Source organism: Nannobrachium achirus (genome assembly GCF_963921795.1).
Source record: "Nannobrachium achirus genome assembly, chromosome: 7".
Taxonomy (NCBI): domain Eukaryota; kingdom Metazoa; phylum Chordata; class Actinopteri; order Myctophiformes; family Myctophidae; genus Nannobrachium; species Nannobrachium achirus.
The window spans coordinates 17,761,083-17,785,300 of NC_137816.1; the positions used below are offsets into that span (position 1 = coordinate 17,761,083).

Here is a 24,218-nt window from a genome sequence, read left to right on the forward strand (position 1 = left end):
CTAACATGCTCTGGCTGTATGAGGGAGCTTTGTGTGTGTAGTGACATAAACAAACACAGATTGTTTAATTCCCCACCGGCAAGTGGCCAGGGCATTTAAAGGAAAAAAAAAACAACTAAAAGTCTCTGCCCCCCTCTGGGGGAAAAAACTAAGTCCTCTCAGTCTGTAGAGTGCTCCTACTCTGTCCACGGTCTACAAAAACACTCTCAAACACTCCAAAACGGGCCCAGGTGTGGGCAATCTAAGGCAGTGCCTTAGAAAATACGGTCGACGTATTTTCCCGGAAGTGCGTTATTGTCAATGGCACCCAGCAACTACTGGCGATAGCAGGTGATGATGTGACGTCGCCCAAAAACACGAAAATAGTTTATCTTTTGGACGACATCGCCCAGTCTGTTGCCCGCTGTTAAAACGTAGGGTGAGATCTATAGCGGTTAAAGCCAATGAGAGGGAATTAATCACCAGGCCTCACACCATGTCCATCACCCCTCTACAGCAAATTCAGTTATTTTGAAAAGAAGTACTTACAGTATGCACTATGCACTATTTAGAGATAAATCTAATGACCACCATCTTATGTTGGGGGCCAAGTCTGCCTGTGACACCCTGATTTGCTTTCAATATTAACTAGAAGTAGTCATGGGAACCAATAGTGGCCATGTGGCCCATAATCTGTATTTGTCAGTGGTATCCTCAGTCTAAGAAGAAGAGCCATGGCAATCTGGTTGTTATTGTGCATGTTCTGTTGAGGGCCAGTTTATTATCTCACCATCTGGAAGATAAGGTACCATCTATCTCTATCTCTATCTCTATCTCTATCTCTCTCTCTCTCTCTCTCTCTCTCTCTCTCTCTCTCTCTCTCTCTCTCTCTCTCTCTCTCCACCACTTACACTAAAAAAGCACAAAAATGAGTGTTTGTGCAATGGAATAATTTTCAGGTGGGCACTGGGCAGCTACGTTCATGAACATTTCAGCTAAAGTGAGTTTATATGGGAGACATCCTCATAAAGGGAAGATACAAAAAGAAAAAGTGTGTGTGTGTGTGTGTGTGCGTGTGTGTGTGTGTGTGTGCGTGTGCGTGCGTGACACACCCACTCTGCAGCAAAATCTTGATTGTGGGACTGGAGATTCAAGTGCGTGTGTGAGTAGTTAATTTCATTAAAGACGCACTGCAACAGAAGTTCTCCACTTCCTTATGGTGACGCATTTCCTAGTGAAATGGTCCAGGAAGGAGGGACATAGCGCTGGGAGGAATGTGATTTGACGGTCAAAAAGAAGGTGGTATAAGGTATTTCGCTGAGTCTTCAAAGCGTTTCATGTCACCATTTGGTATCGACTTGGCTCGCATGTGGGAAGAAAAATCACACCCAGTGTGAAGTGAGCAGTGCTTTTCATGAGTTAATTTCATTAAGTATCCCGCAAAGCTTGGCCATTGAGCCAAGTGGGGACATATGTACATGCATACAGACAAAGCCAAATGCCAAAAAAACAGTACCATATGCTAATGGAAAGGAAAATATTTATAATTACAGGGGTGTACTGTGTATGCAGTGGCTCAGGAGGTAGAGCGGCCGCTTGGGAATAGGACTGTACCTGGTATATAGATGTGGCAAATTAGAAGCTGAATCAAACCTACTAGAAGTGTAATGCTACGTTTGTGAGAAGTGTGTGAGTGTATTCAAGTTCACCTCTGTTTTGACCTCATTCCTCTTGTGTGAGTACTTAGAACAGTGGTTCTTGATAGTAGATTAATAATACAATGAGCCCTAGCATGACTCTTAACCCCACCTTGTGCACAGTTGTCTTTCATAACAGACTCAATGTCTATGCGAGTGATAGAGACTTCTGGCGGCACTGTCCCTTTAACAGAATGTTGCTTTTTTCTGTACAAACATTGTTTCTTTAAAACCTAGCAATAGCAAGTCATTTCCCCAGCTAAGCTTCACTCCTCCAACAGTTCCTTTATGGCTGTCTGCCTCCTGCTAATCCTTGGCAGCGAGGGCCTGCTGGTAGCACTCATGCCACTGTGCCAAGGAGATTGCCTCTTTATCATGTTTGATTATGGAAAACAGTAAGCTCAAAGTCAGGCTTGGATGACCTCAAAGGCAGAAAATGCAGACAGACACACACAAATATGCACTCATATATGTACATACTGTACTGTAAGCAGTAACGTACATGCGCGCGCACGCACACACACACACACACACACACACACACACACACACACACACACACACACACACACACACACACACACACACACACACACACACACACACACACACACACACACACACACACACTGTATGTGCCTTTCCATGACAAATACCAACAGCGTTCTGCAGTTCTTGTACACATTGACAGGCTGGAGAGAAGTGATTTCCCCTGTGGTGTGAGTGTGTTTGCATTGGATCTATTCTTGATATGTATGTATAGGATGGGACATGTGATTTGTAGTCTGTAGTGGACGTGGTGCTGTGTTTACCTCTTAAAAAAGTGACCTATTCAGAACATGGTTCAATGTGTTCTGCAGTGAGAATCATCTTGCTGAACTAAGCTGTGCGGAGGCGTAAGGATCTATCTGATTAATGATCATCCCTCTCTCTTCCTCCTCATCTCGCTCTCTCTCTCTCTCTAGCCTAATGAAGTGGTGAACACCCTGTGTGGATACAAAGTGTTGGATAAAGAGGTAAGACTTCTATGACTCACTTATGTATTCTAACCCCCTGTGGGGCTTCCACGGGTTTAGGCCACCATGCAACAAATAGCCTTCCTGTAATTGAAAGCCAAAATGTATTATAACAATAAACATGCACTGCATTGACATAAAACATCTCTGGTGCCCTCCCCAATAATAATGATGAAAAGACAAGTAGAAGTAGAAAAACAATTGAACAATTTGTAGCAGGGACGTGCTGGGCCCCTGATTCAGCCCAGGAAAAAGAGTTGTAGAGGCCCTCATTGCACGCTATAGAGAGAGATCTCTCTAGCGCTGCTGCTACTCAAAGATTGCTGCCATTTCAGATCATGACAAGTGACAAGCCAGTGGGCCAATTAGATGAGTTATATTTCGTCATTGTCGGGTGGAAACCTTGTACGTCAAAAACCATTTTAAAAATTATTTAAACTAGTGAAAACAGCCGATCTACAAGCACACAACGCCTTGTGGTGCGAGGCGTTGTGTGCTTGTAGATCTGCTGTTTTCACAACTTTTGTGTAACAGCCTTGTATGATGAAGCAGGGCTTTGCAAATTTGAAACTTGGAGATACGAGGTTTTCTGCCCGACAGTGACTATTTACTTTGTTGGCTGCCCAGCCCCCAAAATGGAACGAAGGCCGACATTTTATTTTAATTTGTTTCCTAATGGCAGGCCTGGACCAGCCGGGAATGAACTGGCCGTTCGGGAGTTATCCCGCTTTTCCCAATGGCCAGCACGTCCCTGATTTGTAGATGAAGTATTGACTGATTATTAATTTCTGTCTGTGTGGATGCTGTTTAAAAAGTGATGTAGCTACATGTGATGAAGCAACTAAGTTACAGCCAAGGACTTTGTCTCCTGTAGCGTTTGGCCGTAGTCGATATCATCCACATCAGAGGCTGTACTGACGCTGTCTTCATCTGGCTGATGGACAACTATAAGACTATGGCTGGACTACTGTTAGGGATACTGCTGCCTCAGGTGCGCTCTCACACACACACACACACACACACACACACACACACACACACACACACACACACACACACACACACACACACTACACACACACATACTATATATATATATATATTTACATCACTTGTGGGGACATTACATAGACTTTCATTCATTTTTATGCAGGTCCTGTGGCCTTACCCTAACCTCTATCCCTAAACCTAACCCCTAACCCTAACCCTAAACCTAACCCTAACCGTTGTGGGGACCTACTATTTTGTCCCTACACTGTCAGAGGTCCCCTGGTGACTGTGTGAGCATGCGTTTAGTCCCCATAAGTACAGGTATAGCTAGACAAACTCTCACACACACACACACACACACACACACACACACACACACACACACACACACACACACACACACACACAGAGTATAGAGTCCCCTCCCCGACAATACCGCTGAGTATTGTCACGTCACTGTTGGGTAGAAACCTCCATTCCTATTGGTCATTCTTTAACTACTTGTGCCTCATACTTTGTCGTGCGACACTGTTGTGCAATTATGAAAGTATGCAATTTACTGTACAGCTGATGCTCACATGTTGCGATGTGACGTGGTATGATCTTGCAGATGGGCTTTTTGATTTTTTTGATTTTTTGGGGATTTCGTAAAAATAATCACTTTTGTAATAACATTCAACAACAAAGACAGTCATAAAACCAATGTACACTACAAGAGATTAAGATAAAAAATAGAACATTAGATTTAAAAATGCCCAATACCAGCCATAAGGTCCAGTGCAGACCAACCAGGGGCCCTGGCTCTATTCTAACTTGCCCATCATCAGCCAATTCTTTGACAGATGAACTGTTCAAAGACTGGGCAAATTTCATTTCATTTGGGATTTTATTCCACCCGCTGTGTTTTGGAATGAGTTTCTCACCTTTTTAGGTTTTGGAGGTTTACGATCAGCTACACTAGCCCTTCTGTTCAAGCTGTGGGAGTCTGTTACATACTGGAAATAACCGTTTAAAATATTTGGGGCATTTTTAAATGTTATAGACCATAATGAATCTCAGTTGTTGTATTCTACCTTCAACAGGGAGCCAATTTACAGTAGTTCTTTAAAATGGTCAGGGCCAATGTAGGTTCTTGGGGAGAGTTAAAGGACTGGTTTATTTTGGGCTATCTGTAGTTTATTAAAAAAAAAAAAAATCTATGCCACTGTGCCAAGTTAGGCATGTGTTGTCAAAGGGGCATTGAACTAATGCTGAGGAGTATCCTCATGGTGGTCTTATCTAGCTACTGTGGGGACTTAGCATGGATCTTGCTTGCCAATAACTGAGAGAGCCATCAACTCACTATTCATACTCTGATCGAATGTGTTTTATCCTGGAGTTACGGTCCGTTACATCGGACAGAAAGGTTGGACACCTTTTAAATTGTACCTTGAAACAAGATTGAGACTAACTGATTCTAGGCACTCACCACCTGTCCCCGGAAAATAATCTAGATAAAAAATAAAGGACATGAGCAGGCTTCATTCATGTCCTTAATTACAACACAAATAATACCAAGGACCAATTATGCTTCCTTGAGCAACTCTGCAGGTACTTTTTTTTTTTTTTTTTGGCTCCGACAGCCAGCTATCATTTAAGGCACACATTGCATCAGTCACCCGGTCCTGTAGGTTCACACTCTATAAGATCCGTAGAATCAGACCCTTCCTCACCCAGTATTCAGCTTTTTTAAAACTTTTTTTGATGACTCATCACTTTTCACCATTTTCTCGGGTCGAAATGTAGCCCAAGGAATGTTTTTCTTGCAAAACAAATGCTTGCAATGGATTCAGAATCATGAAGAACCCCCAGTTTGACCCCTCACTTGCTACTTAAAGTAGAGTTTTTTCTTTTTTTAATATTTTTATTTTCCTGTGTAGTCACAGTATTGGAGTCAATGGGACAGTGAATATACAAATGGCCATAACTTTTTTTCGCGATGTTTCCGGCAGAGCAGGCCTCTCATTCTGTGGACCTTAATGACCAACCTAATAGATAAAACTGAAATAAAAAGTACGGCAGAAAATCACAGGTACCCCTCTTTTCTTTGAGCTTTTGGCCATGTGGGTCCTCGACTATTCGCTTTGTCCATATCTTTTATACAGTCTATGGTTTCCACCCCCAGATTTCTGTGGTTTTTAATGAGCAGCTTTGAACAAGCTGACAAGCCACATGAGATACATCAGGGACCTAAGGGATGTCTGCATCTTTCTTCTTTAGTGAGTTTGTTTAGTTAAAGTTCTCTATCTCTCTCTCTCTCTCTCTCTCTCTCTCTCTCTCTCTCTCTCTCTCTCTCTGTGTTTTCATCCCTCTCCCCTCTTTTCCAATCTCTCATTAGTTCTTTGGCGTGATCGTCAGTTGGCTATACATCACGCGCGTGGAAGATTCCATCATCATGTACGGCCGGTACATGGACAGAGTAGACGGACAGCCATTACACCAACCACAGGGAGGAGGCAAGAAGCAGAGCCGCGTGTCCAAGTGGTGCAATTGTTTGCCTGAAGACGACTGACAGAGATGAAGAACAGATCCACAACAGACTCCGCCTCCGCTTACATTCAAAGCTGTTGAGTTCAATCGAGCCGCTTGCTGGCTCAGTCAGTTAACCACTTTAAAGGACAACTTTGTTTTTTTACAACAAGGGTTCATATTTTAGATATTAATTAGAGAAAAGAAAAGGTGAGTGTTGAAATGTTTTCATTTGCTTCGTTCTATAGTTTTATCGTGTTTACCGTGCTAAAATGTGGAGCATGCGTACGCATGGGGGCATGCGTACAAGTGGGTAAATAAGTCTTTTTAGACACAATAAGCCAGCAGTTTCTTTATTGCTATTTACAGTAACACTTCTAGTCCCCATAAGTCACATCCAACCATGAAAGTTTATTTAGCCACTTGTACGCATGCCCCCAACCACTGAAATAAGAATCTCTAAAACAACAGAAAGAAGTAAATGAAATCAATTTAACACTCCTCTTTTATATTCTTTAATTACAATCTAAAATATTAACCCTTGTTGTAAAAAACTAAAGTTGTCCTTTAACCAATAGCCATGGCGGCCCAGTTTTGGGGAAACATTTTCAAAAATAGACAAAACAGCTGATCTACTAGATCAAGATTTAGCTTGTGAATCTCCCGACACACTAATACTATAACATCCCTTTTGACGGGTATCTTTATTTTTATTTTGATATATATATTTTTTTTTGGGGGGGGGTCTTTTTACCTTTATTGATAGTACAGTAGGTAGACAGGAAACAGGGAGAGAGATGGGGAGTGACATGCAGCAAAGGCTGTCGATATCGGGACTCGAACCCTCGATGCGCTGTCATGCATCAGAGCCCTATGTGGTATGCGCCTGGACCGCTAGGCCAGCGGGTGGTCCGACAGGTATCGTTTTTACAAAAAAGGAATTTCAACTGCTTTCTGTTGAAAGAAATACATCATTTTGACACCCTGGCTGATTGAAATCAAGCACAAGACATGTCATTTGTCAACCCCTCACTACTGCCGCCACCACCACCACCCCTATTTTCTATTCATTAAAAACATTATATGAAGCACAAATGCCAAAAGATAACCTTGGAAACCATCCCATTTCTGAGAGGAAGGTTTTTGAACTTCTTTTTTATTTCCTCATTTCAGTTGTCAGAAGGCATAGCAAGATCATCTGACAGAGACGGTTTAGCTTGACAAGATTTCTATTACGTTGTACTGTACAACATTCAAGAGAGATGTTTACAGTGGTTGCTCCAGCACTGATGTACAGTAACCTACAGTAATACAGATCAGGGAAGCCATGCGATAGCTCGAGTGTATTTTGAATGTGTTGCTCTACTGTGACCCAACCAGATTAAAGGCACAGAACAAACCAGTCGTTGTACAGTGCCATAATACACATGCATACATACTTTTTATTTATTATTATTTTAAATAAGAAATATCCCAAATATCGGATCTACAAGCTCACAATGTATAACTATTTAACGTGAACTGAGCTAATTGATCACCTATTTTTGAAAGCATAAGTGTTTAAAAATGGCAATGTTGTGTTGCTTTAGCGTTTGGTTCCAGTGTTTTCATGTCAGCTGTACCAACCCAGAGCAACACCACAGCGTTCTCTTCCCATGGATTCCACAACTACCTCCATATAAGGACTTAAACCCTCTGTTCTTATAGTGAAACGATCTGCCGTTCCTTCTTCACGCAGTCGCTTCACCAGAAATAGCAGATCCACAGGCTGACCTTGTAGATCCTTTCTAACCCATAGATAGGATCCCTTTAGAACCGTTTCTGAAACGTTATGTATATTATCCTATCTAACGCTGATCTAGATCTACAGTAAAACGCTGCCACCATATTGGCAGTGGCATTACAAATCATCTTACTTAGGTAGTAACGGTAATGATTATAAAACAGAAGAAGTTTTACTCTCTGGTTAGTTAATATACGGCTCTATGCGGCAATTATGCCAAGTTGCCCCTGCCAATCTGGTACTTGGCAGTGACCTACGATCCCAGTGGCCATTGTGGCATCTGTTCAGAGTCCACAACTGTATGACTGTTGACTCCTTTCTAACCACTACTGTACACTCCAAACCACTATGTAGAACTAAGTGAAGTTTTATAGATGATTTGAAATCTAAAACGTATACAGTATGTTGTCAAAGCATTTGCTGTATAGCTCCATGCAATGCGAGAAGTAACTCACTTTAGATCTATGAAAAGCTAGAATTTTATATAACTTGCCATCGCAGTCGGTCGGAAACCTTGTCCAACACTGTATTTCTTATTTAGTCACAAGCTCTTTGTTTATACGTTTCAGCTATATTTAAAAATGTTGCTTGACACTTTCATATATGGAATTGGGCATTCATTTATGGGGGGAAAAAAAACGTTAAAAGATGAAATATGGATGTTTCTGCCCGCTAGCGATGATTTGTAATCGCCCACACAATCTGGTTTGATTCAAAATAATAGTGTATTTTGACATGCTCAAAGTTGGAGCATTTGTTGTGAAGATGTATTGCCCCCTTCAGAAACCACCAGTTATACCGCTTCAGTGCTTTTTAAAGAGTCCATTTAACAGGTACAGGCATAACACTGCACTGTACCTGTTCCGTTTTACTGCTCAGTGGCATGCTGTCAAAACATTATTTTCAAAATCAATTGCAGCTTCTCTGTCTGTCTCACCTTAACGAAACAAAGGATTGAACCTTCACAGTCAAAGCTTGCTCATACACCAGACTTGTACAAAACACAGTCTGACACATTATTCTCACCACACAACACCTTCGGTTATGACATTCCAATTATTAATAGGGGATTTAATGGCACTGACAAGAAATGGCATCTCAGATTTAAATATATTATGTCAACTGAAGCATCAGTGTACATACACTACAGTATAAATACCATTTTACCTGGGATACAGATTATATATAAAAGAATGGGTTGTTGGGGTTTATTTTGTTTGTTGAGAAAATGATTTTGTAGTATTTTTTTTGTGAATGAGAGCACATGTTATGTGTTCATGTACTACTGGATTTGGCATGCTGTGTACATGATGTACTACTGGAGTTTGTGTGTGTTTTGTTTTACTTGGTGTGAAGTGGGACATTTGAATCTTTATTTTTATTTTTTTACGGACTCTACATCACCATTATTAATGCAACACCAAAGTGCCGATGCAACCTTCTTTTGAGTTCTAGAAGGAATAACTTACATTTCAATGTCCATTGCTGTTTTTTCCTCATCATGAACTAAACAGAAATCAGTGGCACTAGTATTCTGCAACTACGTTGCACAGACATTATTCATAGTAAGTGTGCAATAAAACTCTTAAGAGAACATTTTAAACTTTAGAGAGCTTTAACAGATGTATCCAAAGTAGTTTTTGTTAATTCTGTAAAGTTTTAAATGGCACTGGGATATTTTAGCCCAGTTATTATAATTTTTTGTAAGCCATTTATGAAGGCCATTTGTCAGTGCGTTCATGTAGTGTCTTACAGCACAGGGAGACAATAATGGTTCACTTTTGGCTAGGTGTTCATCAAACATTTTTATTCTGAATTGCACTGTTAAGTGGCTCTCAGACCATTGAGTGAAAAGAAGTATACACTTGGAGGAAACAAACGTATGTACTGTAGACAATCTTGTTTTTTTCATGATTGATGGTAATAAAAAATAAAAGTGATGTAGATGTGTTCTATTTTGACTGTAGTCATCTATAAAGACCAAGGGGGGGGTGTGTGTGTGTGTGTGTGTGTGTGTGTGTGTGTGTGTGTGTGTGTGTGTGTGTGTGTGTGTGTGTGTGTGTGTGTGTGTGTGTGTGTGTGTGTGTGTGTGTGTGTGTGTGTGTGTGTGTGTGTGTGTGTGTGTGTGTGTGTGTGTGTGTGTGTGTGTGTGTGTGAGCGAGTGAGTATTGAGATATTGATGTACTTTAATTAGTATGACTGTTGCACTGGTGTTTCATTGTCCTCTTAAAGTATGGTTATAAAAGTGCCACGCTTTGAGAGAGAGCTGCATATATTAGCCAGGTCGGTGTCACAGTGGCCTGAGAAAAGTTGAAATATTACTGTAGCACTAGGTTTTTAACTGTAGATTTATAGAATCAAACCACTGCCAATTGGATCTACGATACATGGACCTTGTCACAAAGATATACTCAGGCCAGGGCATTGTTCACTCAATAATGATGCTTTCAGTCTCTGTTTATGGACTGGAAACTTCAGGCTTTCTTTATTAAGCAGAGACGTTACTCACTGTTGATTCAGCTCGGATCACATCGTCTTACATTGTTTAATTGAGCCATATACTGTAACAGTTTGAGTGTAACTGATGGTGATTATAAAGATGTGCTGGTTTATCATTGATTTTATGTTGGGACTTAACACTGATTTATGGAATAATTAATTGTTTTTGATGTGGATGGATTAAGCAGTATATCCTATATTAAAATTGGTCTCTCTGATTCAGACATAACCATAAACAAACCAGATATGCCCATAAATAGGCACATGGAGATCCGGTCACCCAAAGATCAGACCGCTACACCCATATACTGTATTGTCATGTGCATATATGGGACAGACCGACTTCAAACTCGGCACGCGCATCCACAAGCTGGAGGAAGTGTGGAGCCCACCCCCGAGTCGTTCGGATATGTGGTTGTCCAGGACTCCCAATCTCCTGGTATCTCCTTATACTGTATGGGCACAAAAGACTCCATATTTGGGCATGCCTGACACGGAACTTCATATTTGGGCATAAAAGGGACACAGATAATTACAGATAAAAAGAAATGGAAAAAAACACATCCCCTTCACACATTAGAAGGACAATCAGTCACCAGAATCGAGTCTTTTTGATGAATCCTCCATGGTTAAAATGGAGTTTGGGTTTGTATAAGTCTCATAAGATGAATATCAAATATCGAAATACTGAATTAAGCAACGTAAAAACTCTCTGGAGGGGTGTGTAAAAGTACGTTCTTGTAGTCCATGGAGAGGGATGACGCCAAGTCTCTCATTGAGCGCTACGGGGGCAAGGTGATGGTTAACATCAGCAAGAAGAGAGGCAGAGACAGCGGAGAAGCCAAGACAGAAAAGGAACTGATCAGAACCAAACCAGGGAAGAAGTCCAAGTATGAGAATGCTGCTGAGGCTGAGTGCAAGGCCTCTAAGAGCAGACCTCCTTCAAACCACCACTCGAAGAGCACCCCGCCGGCCCAGAAAATCTCACCCTCCATGGGCAACTCCAGGGGACTTGCCCTTTCCTCCTCTTCCTCTTCTTTGGCCGGATCCGGTGATGCAGCTAGTCTGCTGTGGGTGGACAAGTACCGTCCCCGCTCTCTGAAGGCTATTATTGGCCAGCAGGGGGACCAGAGCTGTGCCAATAAGTTGTTGCGCTGGCTACAAAACTGGCACAAACACCAGGCAGGGGAATCTGCTAAACCAGCAGTAGCAAAGTTTGGTAAGTTTGGAAGCGGCGGTAGAGATGATGGATCAACATTTAAAGCGGCTCTGCTGTCTGGACCCCCAGGCGTGGGGAAGACCACCACAGCAGCACTTGTCTGTGAGGAGGTGGGCTATAGCTACGTGGAGATGAACGCCAGCTGTACCCGCAGTAAGAACAGCCTTAAAGAGGTGATCGCGGAGTCACTCAACAACACTAGCATCAAGAACTTCTTCACAGGCACATCTCGGACGGTGAGCAACAAGCATGTCCTTATCATGGATGAGGTGGACGGTATGGCTGGCAATGAGGACCGGGGAGGAATACAGGAGATGATTAGCCTCATCAAACAGACCAAGATCCCAATCATCTTCATGTGCAACGATCGCAACCACCAAAAGATTAGGTCCTTGGCCAATTACTGTTTCGATTTGCGTGTCCAGAGACCTCGAGTGGAGCAGATCAAGGGAGCCATGATGTCAATAGCGTTCAAGGAGGGCATCAAGATTCCGCCGACAGCACTCAACGAAATAATCCTAGCTTCCAATCAGGACATCCGACAGGTGATCCACAACCTGAGCATGTGGTCTGTTAAGGACAAGGTGATGACATTTGACCAGTGCAAGGCTGATGCCGACAATGCCCGTAAGGACATGAAAATGGGCCCCTTTGATGTCTGCAGGAAAGTCTTTGCCTCAGGGGATGAGACTGCCAAAATGAGCTTCATAGACAAGAGCAATCTCTTTTTCCACGACTACTCACTTGCGCCGCTTTTTGTCCAGGAGAACTACGTGCATGTGCAGCCAGCAGCCGCCTGTGGTAATTTGAAGTCCCACCTGATGCTGCTCAGTAAGACGGCTGATTCCATCTGTGACGGAGACCTGGTGGACAGACAGATCCGCTCTAGACAGACCTGGTCACTACTGCCCACCCAGGCCGTCTATGCCAGTGTGTTACCAGGGGAGCTGATGCGAGGCTATATGAACCAGTTCCCCACTTTCCCAAGCTGGCTGGGCAAATTCTCCTCCACCGGCAAACATTCCCGTATTATCCAGGAGCTGGCTTCACACATGAGCTTAAAGACATTGAGCAGCAGAGAGGCAGTGAACCAGGAATACCTGCCTTACCTGCGGGGGGCGCTGTTGAACCCTCTCCAGAGCCTGGGGGCCGAGGGAGCCGGCCAGGCTGTGCAGCTGCTGGATGACTACCAGCTCATCAAGGAAGACGTGGACAACATCATGGAGATCAGCGTCTGGGGTGGAAAGCCTGACCCCTACTCTAAACTGGACCCCAAGGTGAAAGCAGCATTCACTCGGGCATACAACCGCGAGGTCCACCTGACGCCCTACTCCCTGCTGTCGGTGAAGAAGCGCCGACGTGGCGGAGGAGGGGTGGAGTCTGAGCTGGGAGGTGCAGAGATGGAGCAGGATGCAGAGGGAGTGGAGGAGGAGGACCTCACTATTGACAGCATGGTCAAACTGAAAAAGGCCAAGGCCACCAAGGAGCCCAAGAAGAAGGCAGAGGTTTCAGGAAGGGCAAAGCCCACAGGCAAGGCCAAGAAGTGAGCCATGACCGGACCTGAAGTCCTCCTCTCCTCTAGGGCCTGGAAACCCCCTATACAGACTGTTAGGAATGCTTTGTAAAGGCTTCTGTAACAACTGCGACAAAGTCGTGGAGTCATCTGTGTCTTTCTGAGTTGGAGTTCTCTTCCACATTCACCACTGCATCCCAATGTCTAAGTGATATATATTTAAGTCGGCAAGAGGCATCGATTCTGTAGAGGTCATCTGTATGCCTCTGCAGGTGTGTGCTACTCTAGAATCATTATTGGTTTGAGCTGAGGTCCAATAGTGTTACAGCTGTAAATATGTGACCTTAGTGTAAAAAGACTTTCTTTTATACTATGACACGACAACTACTATGTTACTGCAATGAAGGTCTGTACAAGAATACTGCTGTTTTCAATAGCAGACACTTTTGATGACCAATTAACCACACCACCACGTTTTCCTGTAAATGTTTGTATATTGCATAAAAGGAAAATCACATTAATCAATAGAGAAGGGGGGAGAAAACTGTCTTGGGTGCTCATAAAAGCAAGAGTAGACCTTAAAATGACCCCAAACACACAAATATCCCTTTAAGCCCTATTTTATATTCTGGCTATTATGTAGATATGCTATTTGTTTTGACAAAGTTCGGGTCCTTGGCACAAAATCTTTTCTGAAGTGGACCAATTTGGGGTCCTTCAAATGATAATGTCTTAGAGCACAACAAATATCTAGTGGCAGTCTGACATTACATGGTTGTCTACGTGATAGTCGGGGGAGATCTTAAAAAGTCCTGGAATGAATTCCTTACCAAAAAATGTGTTTGTAATGGTGTCTAGTAACACATCTCACAAAGATTGAAATTCAGTTTCCCTAGGAGAATCCGTGACAGCTGCTGAAAGTTGGGGTCCCATTAACTTAACTATACAGGAAAAAACACACTAAAATATATATGCTTTAAGTAGTATGTGAGGGGTCAAACTAGGGTTTTTTCATGATTCTGAATCCATTTCAAGCATTTGTTTTGCACGAAAACATTCCTTGGGGTGAAGGCGGCTCCCACAAAACTGTGAAACGTGATGACTCATCTTTAAACCATAGTGTTGTAAGGCCTTTTTTTTAGCCCAAGGAATGTTTTTTGTGCAAAATAAATGCTTGCAATGGATTCAGAATCATGAAAAACCCTGGTTTAACGGATTCTCCTAGGGAAACTGAATTTCAGTCTTTGTGAGTGTTACTAGACAGCTTTACAAACACATTGGTGAAGACATTTTTTGGTAAGGAATTTATTCCAGGATATGACACTATTTCTGAAGATATCCCCCGACTATGAGTGAATGTGAGTTCACAAAAGCCAAAGTAGACCCCAAACACACGAATATCCCTTTAAGCCCTTATTTAAAGTCCTTGTCAGTGCCTGAAGGATGGACCTGTCTGTGTGACTTTCAGAAGTTCTTATTCACTCTCTTCTGCTTTATCTCTGTCTCTCACACAAACACATTACACACACGCACAAAAACACACACATACGCGCGTGCACACACACGCGCACGCACGCACGCACGCACGCACGCACGCACGCACGCACGCACGCACGCACACACACACACACACACACACACACACACACACATCTCTTGCCTCTCTTGTTTTACTTTCTACTTCAGAGCCTTTATTTCTTTATGCCATTACTCAAGCCATTACTTGGTTACTTTGTATAGTTGTAGAGAAGTCTTGCAACATTTTCTATCCACAGCATAAATTTCAAGTACTTTGAAAGTCCTGGCAGGTGATGTACTGCACACCAAATGCAGTACATCACCTGAGGACCGCCATGCATAGCAAAGGAACTTTGCTTACAGTACCCACATACGGTAGGATTATACATTTACTGTACTGTATATACCAGCCTCAGACTTTGCAAATTAACTGCACCTCAGATTTCAGCCCAAAATAAATGCTTCACAGTTCAAGTAGCAGACGCAACTCAACCTAGGAGACCGTGTTAATCAGGCCTATACGTGGTTGAATTTCTGCAAAGAAACCTCTGAAAAACACCAATAAGAAGAACTGACTTGCTTGGTCCAAGAAACACAATTTATCCTTGGGTTAATCCAAATTGGGGATTTTGGTTTTCAAACGCAGTGACTTTGTGAAACGCAGAGACGGTGAACGGATGATCTCTGCAGTGGTTCCCACTGTGACGCAGTGGGAGGGGGAGGTGTGATGGCGGGGGGGTGGTTTGCTGGTCACACTGCCATTTATTTAGAATTCATGGCACATTTAACCAGCATGGCTACCATCTGCTTTTCGCCTAGTGGGAATATTATTTGTTTTTCGACAGGACAATGACCCAAAACATCCCCCCAGGCGGTGTGAGGGTTTAACTAAACAGAAAGTGATGGAGTGCTGCATCAGATGACCTGGCCTCCATTGTCATCCGACTTAAAATCCAATTAAGATGTTTGTGATGAGGGTCTGCTGAGTGAAGGAAAAGCAGCCAACATAAAATTGTCTTTCTGTCTGTGAGTGTCTGGACAAATAGGCCCATATATGGACATGCTTGACACACAGCATATTATCATCAGCGCAACGTGCCCCATTGTTAGTGCAAATCGGCATTGTCAGGCAACGGTTTCTGTTGTGTGTGATGTTAGACCAGAGCTTGATCAGCAAGAGAGAGACAGAGAGATGGGAAAGGCAGGGAGAAAGGGACAGAGCGAGAGAGAGATTTGCGTAGTATTACGCACCCAAACCTCAATGATCGGCATCACACATTGTTAGTGAATAGTCTTTCATATCCATACTATACCGTTAGGTTCTGCCTGAGACCCCGCGGGGGTTCTCGGGTCATCGCTCGCTGTTATAGGTTATGCCCTCGATACACATGGTAACATGTGATCGTGGGTCAGCGAGAAATGACCCGAGGCAGAATCCACGCCATACTACTGCTCTTGCTTATAGGATAGGTAGGAGCCTCTATAGATGTTATGCTGCTTCTTAGTGTAGTGAGCACTATATGCCATGCTGTACAATGCTCTCCTTCTGCCTCCCTTCTGTCAATAAAGCATTTTCAAACCTAGTGATCGTCTCCTGAACTACTGATAAGTGGAGCTTGGAAGAGCAATCGAAATGGCTATGCGCAACTATCGGTGCAATAACCCCAGAAAATCGGCTTGTGTGTGTGTGTGTGTGTGTGTGTGTGTGTGTGTGTGTGTGTGTGCGCGTGTGTGTGTGTGTGTGTGTGTGTGTGTGTGTGTGTGTGTGTGTGTGTGTGTGTGTGTGTGTGTGTGTGTCTGTGTCACACACACACACACACACACACACACACACACACACACACTTTCAAGTCCCTTTGTGTGCTTGACTGTCCACACCACCGTCTGCAGGGCTCGCTGGTCCCGAGAGGAGCTATTTCCATATCAAACAGCCAAAGCCGCAGTTCAGAATGCTTTGTGTATAAGCGGAGTAGATGGATATCTTCTAGGCAACTGAATTTCCTCAGCTGTCTTGAGGTGGCACAGGCCCTGCCTAGACGTCCTCGCCACTGTATTCTGTGTGCACTGACCATGACAAGTCCTCAGTGAAGTGCATCTCCACGGTACTTAAATCTGCTCACCCTCTCCACTGGCGCCCTATCTATTGGAGACAAGGGGGAGATATCCTCTACTGTTGCATACAAGAATCCACAAACAACTCCTTGTTCTATCTGGCTGTTGTCCTGGCACCACAGCATCAGGTCTGCCACATCCTGCAGATCTCTCTTCTGTGTGTGTGTGTGTGTGTGTGTGTGTGTGTGTGTGTGTGTGTGTGTGTGTGTGTGTGTGTGTGTGTGTGTGTGTGTGTGTGTGTGTGTGTGTGTGTGTGTGTGTGTGTGTGTGTGTGTGTGTGTGTGTGTGTGTGTGTGTGTGTGTGTGTGTGTGTGCGCACACAGTACAGTATGTGTGTATATCGTGTGTCTTGCTTGCTCACCCTAGGTGCAGTAAATTGCTGTGAGTCCTCTTGGCAGTTTATACAATCTACCTCTCCACACGCTTCGTAGCACATACAGTACATCTGTGGGGAATTGAGAGGGAAAGAAAGCTCAGCACAATTATCTAAAATAGGAGAAATACTAGGCACAGAAGGGGGGGGACTTTTTATTTATTTCCACACAACTCCTCTAAGGTATATTAATGACATAGTTCAGTATTGAAAATGGGTGGTTTTCCCCTTTAATAACTGCAGGTTTAGCTTCCTCATGAGTCATGGTTACAGATCAGGCCATAATGGGGCTATGGCCCTCGTCAGTCTTGTATGGTAAATCACCACATTTATTGAAATTGCTGAACCACCATCACCACCATCTTTAATTAAATGTATATCCTTCCTTTTACGAGATTAAATGTATCCTTCCTTTTTACAAGCTTGTCTTTTGTTTTAAGAAAAGATACAAGTGTCTGAATTAGACCTAAAAGTTAAACAGCAACTCTTCTGGCCAACATCCCTCTGCTGATTAAATCCACAGGCTACATTGATGTACTTGAATTCCATTTAATTACTTCTAATTTACTTTCTTTTTGTTTGCCATTAGCTCATGGCTAATAAGAGCAGTCAGACAGCTAATTAAATACAGAAAGGACATAGCAGAAGGGTCCTCTTCTAATTACTTCGGCTGTGAGGGAGCCAGGGAGAGTTTCTTTCAAAGACAAATGTTTGTGTATAAAGAGAGGAGGAATGACTGCCCAGGGACATTTTCTATTAAAACCTGGTCACCCAAAAGGTGCAATTATAAATTGTTGTGCACATTTCTTATGCAATAATGCCTGATGTTCACATGTTTAGCATTAAGTTTACCTTTGAGATCATTTAGCTCTGCCAACACAATAGGTTAGAGTTGAAAGTGAGCCATTTAATGCCGATTTGTAAATGCCATAATCACAATTTCAATAGTGATTGGGACTTAACACACTAATGCTTTATACTACTGGCCATTTTCACACGGTTGCAATTTTGCAAAATGTGAAAAAGTGCCAGGACAGCGAGTTACTATTCACAATGACTATTAAGCAAGGCAAGTTTTTTTGTCTAGCGAAGGCAAGGAAATTCAAAATGCTTTACATAAAAAAACATGAATCATTAAGACAGGGCCCTATTATGATCCAGGTCTTATGCCTTATGCCTTAACTTCTTTACCTTTTTTTCACTATTTTGAAAAACATTTTTAAATACTTCAAATGCTGATCTACATCTGCACGTTGTGAACTTGCAGATCAGCTATTTGAAATATTTAAAAAACAAAAACAAAATTGTAAAAAAAGGCAAAGAAGTTAAGGCATAAGGCATAAGACCTGGAGACACAGAACATTAAGAAAGTATAATGAAAACTAAAAATGTAATAAATAAAATAACAGAAACTTTATAGTACAATTAAAGTGCAGAAGAAAAAAGTTAAAGTGAGTTAGCAGACATGCTTTTTTCTGGGAGTTTGTTGTGCATACAAATGTATCGCTGCTTCTCCATCTTTAGCTCCTGGAGGCAGAAAGCAAACCTGCCCCAGAGATGTCTGGATGTTTTATGAAATATCACAAGATCACAAATGTATTTTGGCCCTAAACTATTCAGTGCTTTATAAACCAACAATCGTATTTTATTTTTTGTAAAGATCTAAAAATTGTGAAATGATACTCGACTTTGAATTAAATGCAGTCTGATCGATGTAGAGCTCAAGGTTCATGGTTTTACTTTATTGTTACATCTTGTGCACAGACAGGTACAGTACATAAGAGTAAAACTTATTTTTGTTTGGCATTTTTGCTTCCTTCAGACAATGTAGCAGCATAGGTAATAATACACAAAGAAAAACAGGAGCATAAAATATTAGTTTTATATTAATGTTTTATTCTTAAAAATAGATCTGCACAAGTCAAATGTATGTATAAAGCTTACCATGTTATACACACCATCAGCATTCATTGGTAACTGCCACAGTCAGTACCTTACAGTATATAGACAACTTCACAGTACCTTCTATATAGCAGCTTAGGTATAGAAGTCCACATGTTAAGGTTGATTCTGTCATTAACAATGCCCTCCCGATCATATTTGGCTGCCTGAGGCTCACCCCTGTGTCCTACCCTCCAGTCCTAGCGGGAATTGCCCCAGCCAGCCGCCGGCTGCTACCCTCGCCCTGGCATGGAAAGCCCAGAAACACGATAATCACAGTCGGTAGCGCTGTCGCCTCACAGCTAGAAGGTCCCGGGTTGGGACGTGTTCTCTCCTCCGCGTCATCAGTGCCCATACCCTAGGTGGGGTTGGTGAAAGAGCCTCTCTGTGTGGAGTTTGCATTTTCTCCCTGTGTACTCTAAGGTAGGTTCCCTCACAACAGACATGCAGTAATCCTGGTCTCTATATACTGCCTATAAAGTGTTCCTTCCACACACTATGTCCTACCGGGGATTGGCGGGGAAACTATCCCCTGTTGTCAGGTGATAAGAAGCGGCTTTCTCACTCATAATTGTGGGTTAAATTTAAAGGAAAAACTAAAAACAACAGATGCTTAGTTCTATCCCTGAGGACCTGTCTAAAAACGCATGGCTGGCACCTGGCGGCATCCTGGAAGCACACATCCGCACCGTTACATCCGGGACTTGGGAGATGGAGTCGATGGAGAGGATGGACCCTACTCTTCCGAGTAGGGCCAGAGACGAGGACCTGGCTGCACGCAATGGAGCTGCACATACTGTATGATGACAATACACACAAAAACAAGTTCAGGTAGGAACAATCAAGCGTATTAAAGGAGTAGTTCACCCAAAAATGTCTTTCAATTACACACCCCATGAAGCCTTGAATTAATTTTGTTTTTGTCAGATTCCTAAGCCAATAATTTGATGACCGAAAAACTCCGCCAGGCATAACATTTTTGGCTCAGGAATGCCAATAAAATATAATAAAATCTTCATTAACTCAAGACTTTATGGGGTGTGTAATTTGATAGAAAATAAGGGTGAAAAAAAGACAGGAGAGGGAGGAGGTGTGAGGGACGGGGGGTCGGGGTTAGCTTTTTCTTGCCTGCTTTATCTTTATTCTCGTAAGACCTTTTTTACGGATGGGGCCAGAAACATGAACGCGCATCTAGGCTTCTTTGTATCGACTGCGCGTTCATACCAGAAGTGCACGTTCATGAATTGGAGCCCCAGCGTGTCCATGAACACAAACTATGACGTAAAACGAATCACTTAGGCCCCACTACGTCACTTTTTACAACCGGAAGAAGGGGTTGAAATTTGGCTTCATGCGCTGGGTGAGCAACTAGTGGACGGGCGGGGATATCTGGTGCCCTCTCTATACTTCTTATAACTCTATATGGTATCAGGCCAAGGCACCGCTCACTCCCACTGGGTGGGATCTTTTGGGATAGGCCAGCTGAAAAAGGCCTGTGTTCGGTTGGACTCTCTGTGAAGTACAGCACGCAGCCGCCTCAAGCACCTCACACTAACCTAACATTTGTCTGACGATTGGGACAACAGAATAATGAGCTGTCGGACTAAAGGGCAGCCCCCACAAGCGAGGCAAGCCAAATCTCATGGCTCTGAGTTGTGCCTCCCTATTACTCGTCCTCTCATTTCCCTTGGAGATGAATTAGGCATTGCACCAAGGAGATTTATAACCCGTTACACAGCCCTCTTGTTTATGTTGGTGCTAATTAGCACAATCTTGTCCACTGTCTGGAGCCCATGTTAAAGTAGTGTCGTTCCCACATATTCCATCCACTTTAGTTTAGAGCACTGCAACCTTCTGTATTCGTTTATGGATTATTTTTCTGTGGAGATGGAAGGGGGCATCTTATATCTAGCTTAGTAGGCTACCATGTGTATCCAGTCACTGCAGTACAGGCATATGCTGTTGGTAGGCCTATCATGTACTGTAGAACTGAGGAGTCATAAGGAGGTCAGAAATGTTGAAATATGGCAATAGCCTATGTCAACAAAATGTATTTCAGTCCCAGCGATTTACAAGTATCCAAGAATAAATATCAGCAGAAAAATGTGAGCAGAGGTGAGAGCAAGCATTGAAGCGTCTGCACTGAGCAGGGAGCTATAGGCAGAGATGTTGATAATGTAATCCTTAAAAGCCTATATAAAGTTCTATTACGAATTTCATCCCTTAACCACTTGAACACCAGCATGCCTATTCTAGGGGTAACATTCGCCAAACATAGCGCATCTACTCTACAAGCTCAAAAACGTGTCGCAATCAGCTATATGTTGGAGAGATTTTGGTGTAGGCGGGGGAAGCGGTCTGATTACAGTTGTAACTCATATGTCAGTTACATTAAGACTAGAGGTCTCTGGGCACTGACAGACATCACTTTGACTACAGGTATATTAAGCATGTATGAATTATACCAATGATCCTCAACCCCAGCTGCATTAGACCACAGACACCCATTTGATACCATTTATTTATCTGGGACCCCAGTCAACACAGTAAAATCCTCAGTGTATTAATAATAATTTGAAATACCGTTGACGATCTTAATTTAATTATGAATGAGAGTGTACAAATGAAACCAAATGGACCCTTATAGGTTCATTACAGATATGTCCATTTGGGCCCATGGTGGTCCCTGGACCCCACATTGAGAACCAGTGAATTGTATAAACACACATGCACGCCACACACACTATACACACGCACGCACGCACGCACGCACGCACGCACGCACGGACGCACACACACACACACACACACACACACACACACACACACACACACACACACACACACACACACACACACTCTCTCTCTCTCTCTCTCTCTCTCTCTCTCTCTCTCTCTCTCTCTCTCTCTCTCTCTCTCTCTCTCTCTCTCTCTCTCCTACGCTACACCTGTGGGAGGGTGTTGGTCATTTGTTAGTCTGGTAGTCAGTCTAGCCTGATGCTGACATTTAGCACTGCAGGTTGTAACAGGCGTAACTAATAAGCTATGGGATGGATGGGGTCTGCTGTGTGACAGGAAAACAGATGGAGAAACACTGTGGCCACCCTCTGTTCTTATCTTTAAGAATCGATCCAAACGGGGAGCTGATGACCTATAGCATACATGGGCAACTGGCGGCACGCGGCATTCAGGATTCCAATTCAAAAGAAGCAAAAATAGCCGATCTACAAGCTCAAAACGCATCGCAGCGCGATGCGTTTTGAGCTTGTAGATCTGCTATTTATGCTAATGAGATGCTAGAATGACAAAGTAGCATGTAGCAATATGCAATGTGGCCCTCTGGAGTGAAGGTGGAAATATAGTGGCCCTCGCCATCATCAAAGTTGCCCACCCCTGACCTATAGTGTCTGAAAAATGTGGGGCAGAGGTTCTGAATTGGCATCCAGGGTAGCCTGACACTCAGCCTGAATTGACATTTCGTTTCACTTCATTATTATGACCTATTATTACCTATTATTCCCTGCATTTTTCACATCGGCCTTTTATAGCGCCACCTTTGGGCCGACTTATGTAAAACACATTTTTGGATATTACTCCTTCAGATTTTCTCCAAAAATAACACAAATCAGTACACAGTATCTCTATAGTCATGTGATCAAGTCTGATCCGTCTGATATTTCATATTCCATCCTGATTGGCTAATATTTGCTTCCAAAGTTTGCAGGATTGCTCCGTTTTTGAACAAAATGCCTCAAGTCATCAACGCAGCTTGCGATTACCGTGAAATTTGCCACACATATTCCCACTATGTCAAGGAACAAATGCTACCCTTTTCACATTGGCCTGTTATAGCGCCACCAGCAGGTAGACTTTAGCAAAACACATTTTTGGAACACAATGCTTCAAATCATGCATGCAGTGTCTGATTGCCATGAAAGGTCTAAGGTGAAGAACATATGCCACCCTTTTTACATTGGCCTATTATACAGTAGCACCACCAGGACGCCTGGCCTGGTGGAGACCTGTGCTCGGAAGAGCACTGCTTCTAGTTTCAATTTGAATTCAATTCATACGATTATTCTTCTAGTTTAAAGCGCAATGACACTTTGGTAGAAGTTTAGTGGCCAGAGGCTATGGCTGTTTGGGGGTCCTTGGCATGGAAAAGTTTGGGAACTGTCTTATACAGTATGATTTACATGACCAGATATTAAGTTATTTGTAAAGTTTTACATGGAAGCTTATTCCTCTGCTTAATTCCTCATTCATTCGTTTGGCCATCTATCTAATCTGCCACTGGCCTTTAACCATGAGGACAAGTAATCAAATATGAAGTCTAGAGACTGGATGAAGAGATTGTTTCAATAACCTCTATCTAAACGGGTCAAAGGCGTGTCAAAATCTAATCACAACTTGCAGAAGCTATATGAGAACACAGAGAGAAGGATTAATTAATGGAGTGAGATTGTTGGCAACTTTCTGGTTTTGAGCGGTGGTCACACCACTCCTATAAGTGAGTGTGTGTATAGGTTTGTTTGTTACTATATGCGTGCGTGCAAGCACAGGTCTCCACCAGGCCAGGCGTCCTGGTGGTGCTATAATAGGCCAATGTAAAAAGGGTGGCATGTGTTCTTCACCATTCTTAGACCTTTCATGGCGCCACCATGAGGCTGATTTGAAAATGTTATAGTGTAATTTCTTCCTTGGCCTTTTGCAAATGTGCGTGCACAATTTCATTACAATTGCACGCTGTGTTCATGATTTGAGGCATTTTGTTCGAAACGGATCAATCCTGCAAAGTTTGGAGGCCAATCTTAGCCAATCAGGATGGAATATTTAATATGGGACAGATCCGTCTTGATCATATGACTGTAGAGATACTGTGTACTGATTTGTGTTAATTTCGGGTAAAATCTGAAGGAGTAATATCCAAAAATGTGTCTTACATACCATGAGGCTGATTTAAAAAAATGTAAGTGGCATTTCATTGCACCCTGCGTTTGTGATTTGAGGCATTTTGTCCAAAACGGACCAATCTTACAAACTTTGAAAGCCAATCAGGATGGAATATGG

The 24,218-nt window shown here is 42.9% G+C and overlaps 2 protein-coding genes across 2 annotated transcripts in view; both read left to right on the forward strand.

Moving 5' to 3' along the window:
- Positions 1 to 9,857, forward strand: part of tspan15 (tetraspanin 15) — a 73,866-nt gene extending 64,009 nt beyond the window's left edge. The window contains exons 6-8 of the mRNA XM_080730625.1: positions 2,642 to 2,692; positions 3,567 to 3,683; positions 6,060 to 9,857. Coding sequence (XP_080586751.1) covers positions 2,642 to 2,692; positions 3,567 to 3,683; positions 6,060 to 6,233 — 342 coding nt within the window. The 3' untranslated portion in view covers positions 6,234 to 9,857. The remainder of the gene's footprint in view (positions 1 to 2,641; positions 2,693 to 3,566; positions 3,684 to 6,059) is intronic.
- Positions 9,858 to 11,219: 1,362 nt separating this feature from the next.
- LOC308288608 (replication factor C subunit 1-like) lies at positions 11,220 to 13,238 on the forward strand (the record flags this gene model as incomplete). The annotated part of the gene is made up of 1 exon (XM_080730079.1): positions 11,220 to 13,238. The coding sequence occupies one exon, from the start codon at positions 11,220 to 11,222 to the stop codon at positions 13,236 to 13,238; it is 2,019 nt and encodes a 672-aa protein (XP_080586205.1).
- Positions 13,239 to 24,218: the final 10,980 nt, after the last annotated feature.